Here is an 8,063-nt window from a genome sequence, read left to right on the forward strand (position 1 = left end):
AAAGAAGTAAACATCACTGTATAGTGACTCACAGCGACTGAACAAGTGAGTGCGACCAGTCAAGGAAGAATCAAGCCGACCCAGTAACAAATTGATGGGACAACCCGTGAGGTGAGATTATCATAGGGCTCTGGCTCACATTAGGCAACAAATAGCTTTTGACAGATCATATGTATCCTTAATTATTTTATGTTTCTTAACGGGGAAGCCAGATGAAATGACTAAGCCCAAAATCTAGATGACTATCTATTGGACCAGGAAAAAAGGAGTAAAAGAACATGGCTTCGCCCGGGTTTGAGCCGGAGACCTTCTGTGTGTTAGACTGATGTGATAACCAACTAAACCACAAAACCATCGATATCTCAAAGCAACAGAAATTTTACAAATATGAATGACCATCTTACCATAAGAAAATATATCGACAACAAGACAAGTTGATTGTTTTACACATCCACCGACCCAAGTACCCAACCATAGTTGCGGTACCTGCCAAAATACTATGACAATCAACACAAAGCCCATGCGAAAATCAATACTCACCTGCTTTCAAATAATCAATGCTCCAAATTAAATTGAACTTTCTTATAAGTTCAAAAAATGCCTAGAGGTTCTCTGATGTCATATCGCCACGAAATTTTGCACACACCTAGAAAACCTATGCATATTCAGTTCATAAAAAACACCTTTTTTTTGCTTTTATTTGTGTTATTGTTCATCCACGGGAGCAAATACTTGTGCACCAAAACGCCATCATCGAAGCTCTACCATATTTAGTTTGGGCCACATTATGCGGCAAATCCTATAGGACGCTCACTGCATCGTAATGTCGACGCTTCACATAGGGATATGCAAGCGAGCGATGCAGTGGGACGGCCCATTATCTAGCATTTGTATTTGTCAGTGCTGTTTTTTCTTCCGGTTTTGGGAACCTTCTAGAAGGTTCTTGAACTAGTTTTTCGCAGGTTTTATCCCTTTTTTGGTTTTACATTTTTTTCTTTGTTTTCTCAATTTTACTTTTCCTATTTTTTTCTCTTTTTCAGTTTTTTCTTTCTGTTTTTCCTTAAAGAAGTAAACACCAACGTAGAATCAAGCCGACCCAGAAATAACTTGATGGGGCAACCTGTGAGGTGAGATTATCATAGGACTCTGACCCACATTAGGCAACAAATAGCTTTGGGCGGATCATATGTATCCTTAATTGTTTTGTGTTTCTTAATGGGGGAAGCCAGATGAAATGACTAAGCCCAAAATCTAGATGACTATCTACTGGACCAAGAAAAGAAATGCCGCATTAAACCACTAAAGTTAGGGCTGTTTGGTTGGGGCTCATAAATCAGTGGCATGCTTTTTTTTCTTTTCATGGAGGAATCTTTATTTTGGGGCGTGTCCTTATAAATAAAACTGATTTTTTATTGAAAATGGGGACTCTATTTATTTGTGAAATACAAAGGGATAAAAATGATGTTTTTGGTAGACATAAGCCATACCAAAGATTGAGAGGCAAAGTTGTCTTTTATAAATCATGTGATTCAAAGTTTGATTCCACCGTTTGTGGATGACGCTTGCTAGGCAAAACTGTCCTTTCTTAATCTATCTTTGGGCATGGTCATTTTTCTTTCAACCGAGCAACCCCCATTCTATTCAATTGCTCAAATGAAAATACATTGTTCACAATAGTGTATCATTATAGAACAGTAAAAGGACACTAATAGCCATACAGAAAGGATACTTAAGGGAACAGATCGGGGCGCTAACAGAAAACTTACCGCAAGAGAGCGACCTCGATACCTCTTACTACTGGACTAAAACTTGTTACCACCGAACGAGTTAAGATAGGCTAACAACTAGCATAAAGGACCCGTTAAGTTTAGGAAAACATAAAACAACATCGGACATAACTGTTGCAATAGCAAAACAATATATCTCCCTGGCAACAACTGCACGCAGGCAAGTATCAATCAAGGCGCAACACACCAACATCGGCGATACTAGATCCCATCATACTTTATAGACATGAAGTCTCGCTCATCAGCTGGCGAACGCCACCCTAAAGAATTTTCCTATATCCCGAAAGTACCATTCTACACCCAGGAGCAAATGCTCCTGGTGTGAACAGTAAAATCAAAAAAATAGAAAAAATTCAAAAAATTCTGAAATTTTTTTGTGACATACTTTCACAAGTGTTTCTTGTGCATGAAAATTTTCATCACGAAATCACATTCGTGGAAGTCGTGCCGAAAAAAACAAAATCAGAGCTCCAAAATGCTTTTGTAAGTAACATTTTCAGAGCATCGATTTTGTTTTTTTTTACCACACCTTCCACCAATATGATTTCGCGATGAAAATTTACGTGCACAACAAACATTTGTATAAGTATGCCACAAAAAAATCAGAATTTGTTGGATTTTTTTTTGATTTTTTTTGTTTTACTGTTCACACCAGGAGCATTTGCTCCTGGGTGTAGAAACTCCACGTCCCCTATATCCTTCCTTCAGCAGACCTGTCCAATATAATAGAAACAAACAAACAATGAAGATAACCTCAACAGGAGACCACACGTTATGGTTCTCATCTTTGACAGACGCGTGTAGCGATTGGGTTATCTTTGTTTTCATTCTTCTCTAAGTCGGCCATGCTTTTTATCTTGCATTTCAGTGCTATATTGGCGCTTGTACATGTTCCTCCATACTCTATATTCTTTTCCTGGTTTCGTTTTCAGCAATGAAAATGGGCAAGGTTGGTGCCTTCTTCAACTATAAAAAATTATCCATTCTTATGTTGAATTTCCAACTGTACCAACAATGCCCCTCGTTATTCATGTCCAGCTCCAAACAATCTGACGCAGCGAAGCTCCCAAGCACAAGCGTTAAAAATGTCCCAACCACACCGTGGTTCCTCATGTGCAAGATCCCAACATCAACAAATGATCATTTACATACCATCCGAGAGGACGATCCATCCCTTCACCTTGAAACACAACGAAGAGCTCGCCCAACAACTTGCTTCTTCGAGACCATGTTCTGATTATCATTAGGCCTAACAACGAAAGCAAATGGGAGAGCAAAACTTTTATAATTCTGCCCATGAATGGCCATGCGCGAGGCCGACCAAATCGTTCAAAGTGTTACAAGCGACTTTGTGAACACCTATGATCAAGAATCAACACCAATATGAAAATCCATACTCGTCCGCTTTCAAATAATCAATGCTCCAAAATTAAAAAAAATGAACGTTTCTGAAAAAAAGTTGTATGTCATCTCGCCATGTAATTTTGCACACCTTTGGTTCCAAAAATTACATTATTTGCTATACTTTATTGGTGTTACTCCACGGAAGCAAATGCACACTGAAACACCATCATCAAAGCTTTACCATGTTGTTTGGGCCATATTATGCTAGGAGTGCAAATACAACACCATCATCAATTGCTTGGGCCGAAGCCAACTGAAATGAGCCCAAAACAAAAGGGAAATAAGAGAGGAAAATCTCATGAAATCAGTGGAGAAAAAAAAAGGAAAAACAATATGGCTTCGCCCGGGTTCGAACCGGAGACCTTCAGTGTGTTAGACTGACGTGATAACCAACTACACCACGAAACCATTGATGTGAGAAAGCAACTCAGAATTTACAAATATGAATGTTCTTCTTATACGGCAATAAAATATCGATCACAAGAAAAGTTGATTGTTTCACACTTCCACCGAGCCAAGTACCCAACCATAGCTGCGGTACCCGTCAATGGTAACCAAAGCATATAACCTACACACGACCAAGTAATACCAGTAACAAGCTACAAATCGGCTAAACAGAGCACACACGGAACATGAAATGCATGCATAAGCATCGAACACCGGCCACCTCCATATAGATTGATCACAGCTGTGTCTTGAACATGGTGACGTGGCCGAGGCGCTGGACGATGTCGGCGACGGAGCCCACGGCGGCGAGCAGCGACACGACGAGCGCGCCGACGTTGAGCGCCTGCAGCGCCACCCACTTGCCGCTGCCGCGCGGCACCTTTGCCTGCGTGATGTACATGGTGACCGGGAAGTAGACGGTGAGCGGAAAGAAGGCGGCGGCGCCGAGCAGGCCGAGGATGGCGTTGAAGAAGGGCAGCATCAACGAGACCACCGTGGTGGCGACCACGAACGCCGTGCGCAGGACCAGCTTGGCCATGGTGAACCGCAGCGCGCCCCGGCGGCCGGGCAGCCGCAGCGCGAGCTCCCGGTGGAAGAAGGCCGCGTCCGGGTACCGGGCCCGGAGCTTCTTCTCGTAGCACGCGAACACGGGCTGCACGTACACCTGGTAGGCGCCGACGAGGTGGATCACCACGGCGATGTTGGCGAGGTCCACGAGCCAGAAGGGCTCGTCGAAGCCGGTGAGGATGTTCCCCGGCGCGGCATTGCCGAACGCCGCGTAGCCGATGCACCCCAGCGAGACGTAGAAGGCCGTGGTCACGCCGATGCCGTACATGCTCGCCCGCTTCATCGTCACGTTCTCCGACGGCGGCGCCTTCACCGTGTCCTGGATCTCGACGAGGAGCATTGCGTAGGTGTAGGCGAACGCGATGTTGCCGAGGGCCTGGAGGAAGCTCCAGGTCCGGGTCGCCGCGGAGACGCCGCCGGGGCCGCCGATGTGGCTGCCGAAGATGGTGCCGGAGGCCTTGTGGTTGGAGGCGAACTTGGCGGCGCTGAGGAAGAGCGCGACGAAGGAGTAGGTGAAGGACATGACGGCGGCGACGATGGAGACGAAGGTGACCTTCTCGAGGCTGGGCAGCTGCGAGAGGACGACCTCGACGACGCCGAACATGACCAGGTACATGGTCCCCTCCTGGCTGCAGTCCGCTCCGTGGCCCTTGTAATGCCGGCAGTTGCTGCGCACCACGGACCTGCACTCGCAACGCAAGGAACGTCCTTCAGTCCCATGACATACTCTGAGGTCTGAGCAAAATATTTACAGATGAAATTACATGATGCCCGTGGCGGCTGTGATGGTGTAGCCCACGACTGCACCGCAGAGGATCGTGTACTGCGTAATGCCGCACACCACCACTTCTCTAGGCCCTGCATGTGCATGATCAAGATATTCAGAATCTGCATGGTGCCAGGAGAAGTTTGAGGAGTATAGTATTTGTTGATACCGAGGCAGGAGCGGACGGCGTCCATGTAGGTGTAGTTGCGCTTGCCGTGGACGGGGTCCGGCGAGCGGTAGCAGTCGGAGAGGAGGCAGGCGGTGAAGTAGGTGATGTAGGCACAGCCGATGAGGGCAATGGGGCCGAGGACCCACCCCATCTGCGCCACGCTCCACGGCAGCGCCAGCACGCCGGACCCTATCACGGCCGTGATGGCGTGCGTCGTCGCCGTCCATACCGTCCCTGTCGCATTTCATTCAGGTTGTCAGTGGGCACTGCCTGACGTGAGGCATGCACAACTTTGCAGTCTCTGAACTTTTTAAGGTACTAGGAAAAGTAATATCATGATGAAATCTCTCAGTTAAGTTCCAATATACTACTATTGTGACATAAATTGCAACTTGCAAGTAGGCCTTCAACCCAGGGATGAGAAGGAATCACAATTTTCGATTCTCACAAGGATTTGCGACAATCATTGGTGACGAATAAATACACTCAGCAAAGTGGATCCAATTAGTCTGATAGACTGCTGCCCATGCGCTGGACACCATTAAGCAAAGCGTATCTACTGACCGAAGCTACAAACTACTGTCAGCTAGTCAACAAAAACACTGGATTCTAATCGACAGGTCCTAAAGCAGACGAATTCTCTATTGGGTTTGCTCTGGGCACCCAGCAAAGTGGCAGCTATTATACGCCTAAATCAAGATCTCTTTGTGTTACACGTGGTATTCTAACCCCAATAACAGCAACTGTATAACAGCATGAGGAGACTCTTTTTGCACAACGTAAGCATCCACCTGGAGAAAGAACCTTTTGTGGAAGATTCAAAGCATGCCTGGTTGACGATGTGGATTATGATGTGGTATCCATTATCCAACAGCACGAAGCACGCAAGACTTAGACATAAGGCAAGTTCTTCTCGCCTTCTGATAATGAAAAACAAGATGCACTTTGTGGCGTATAAATAACTATGTATAGAATCTGTACTTAACAAGTCATCGGTAGTGTAATGGCCACTCAATTTTGCCTTCTAAATTCTTCATCACATACCTGTGACTAGACTCACAAGTGACGCCTAAAATGAATACAGTTACTGTACTCTGATGCCGTAAAGCTATACCGGTGTTAGGATTTAGGAGGATTCCTGACGAAGTGGAGGGAGCACAAGTTGAAGGTTCCCAGTCATCCATCCATCCATAGCAAAGCCATTTTTGGCCCACACTAAAAGAATCTCTATTAGACTACTAATGAGTTGACAACGAATGGTGTTCTCCACCCTTTGCGGGATTCTGATACTAAAACAGTACGACTGTTATTTGCAACAAAAACAACAACTTTGCATGCCATGATCTCACACACCACTAAGTTTTTCTGTATAATTCTGAAGCACTATGGTGCTCACGCTGCATAAGAGTTGCAAGCCGAGGCCACTTGCTTTGGGTAGTGCCTGCCAAGTCACCGGAATTTTGGATCTCGCAGCAAGTTATTTTGCTCTACCGGATCGGGGACACAGGGCATTTGGACCTAATTCCTGCATCAATACCATGCCACCAACCCGGTTCCCATCATTTGGGGCGTTGTAAAAGGAATGGCGCAGAGGCGCCACACCATGGATGGCACATTCTCAGGGGATGGCTGATTTTCAGATAGAGCATGTAGATGCAGGGTGCATGTATTTCGTCCCGATGTCAGGGTTGTCATCTGGATTGGAGTTGGACAAGTGATGTGTCAACTGTCAAGAGAAATGGGGAAGATATGGAGGTACTGCCAAGTCACGTTTTAGTATTAGGTACATCCGTATCTAAACAAATCTAAGACAAGAATTTTGTGACGGAGGGAGTACTAAACTAGCTCGGCCTGCATGCATGCAAACATCTAAAAGCGACAGCGCTGCCTGGATCCTGGGCTACGCTGCTGATCACAAGCGATGGGCAAAATTTTGAATTGCTCTGCTACAACATGTTCCTCTGTCAAAGCAGAGTTCCAGGTCCTAAGTCCTAACCATGGACGTTTGTTTCCGGAAAAAAGAATGTGTGTTAATGTTCTATAAGACAATAGTTTCAGGATATGCGATAATTCTTTTTCTTTTCTCCATGATTGTGAATTTGTGATACTACCCATACCAAGCTAGTACTAGTTTGCAGTGTGCCAATCTTTTTTTGACATTCCGGTGCAGAACGAGAAGTTTGCCACTTCAAGTACCTAAAGACTTGAGAGGCAAATCGGCAAGAGTATGATATAATCCATTTTGAGTGCCAATTTGATCGCCAGCATCGCCCTCTAAAACCTCTGCAACCGAGACATGAACTGTTCTACCGCTGTCGTCTACCTAGCTTCCTACCGTTTCTCACGCACGGACCTGAAAACACCGCATCCGGCCATGCCTCCTCGCCACAAGGACGAGCGGGTTTGCCGGTATCGCATCACGGCTCAGACGGAAGGCATCAAGCGAAGGAACCAACGAACTGAAACCGCGAACAACGGAGCTCTCTACAAGGGGGAGTCGTGTGCGCTACCTGTTCTTACGCGGCCGTCGTCGTCCACCTCCGGCGCCACCTCCGTCACCTTCTCCACGTCCATCTCTCTCCCTCTCTCCCTCTCTCTCCCCGCCTCTTCCTCCGCTCGGGCACCGCTGTCGGTCTCTCTCTCGGGAAATTTGATGGATTCTGTCGTAGCCGCGGGCGGCGGGTATATATAAGGGCTGCCGGGCCTTGCACCTGACCGGCCTTCCACTGTACATTCATTCTTTTAATGCGGCGATCGGTCAATTACTCTGCCTCGCGGAATCCCACGAATCCGGCCGTCCCCTTCATCGTTTCGGGGAAACATTTCCGCCGCGAGTCAAAGCAGATCATCTATGGTAAGTGGCGGCTGCTTGCCAGCTTCGCCAAGGAAACGAGTGAATGCCGAGCTAAATTTCCGGCAGACT

At 46.4% G+C, this 8,063-nt stretch overlaps 1 protein-coding gene and 1 non-coding gene across 2 annotated transcripts; both read right to left on the reverse strand.

Moving 5' to 3' along the window:
• Positions 1-3,525: 3,525 nt before the first annotated feature.
• On the reverse strand, positions 3,526-3,599 carry TRNAV-AAC (transfer RNA valine (anticodon AAC)). The gene has a single exon. It is a non-coding gene; the product is annotated as a tRNA-Val (tRNA).
• Positions 3,600-3,624: 25 nt separating this feature from the next.
• On the reverse strand, positions 3,625-7,778 carry LOC123066026 (amino acid permease 4). The gene is made up of 4 exons (XM_044489194.1): positions 7,651-7,778; positions 5,141-5,374; positions 4,970-5,063; positions 3,625-4,888 (listed from the first exon to the last, which is right to left on the reverse strand). Exons 1-4 carry the CDS (start codon positions 7,712-7,714, stop codon positions 3,874-3,876), a joined length of 1,407 nt encoding a protein of 468 aa, XP_044345129.1. The 5' UTR covers positions 7,715-7,778; the 3' UTR covers positions 3,625-3,873.
• Positions 7,779-8,063: the final 285 nt, after the last annotated feature.

This window comes from Triticum aestivum, chromosome 3B, assembly GCF_018294505.1.
Source record: "Triticum aestivum cultivar Chinese Spring chromosome 3B, IWGSC CS RefSeq v2.1, whole genome shotgun sequence".
NCBI classification, from domain to species: domain Eukaryota; kingdom Viridiplantae; phylum Streptophyta; class Magnoliopsida; order Poales; family Poaceae; genus Triticum; species Triticum aestivum.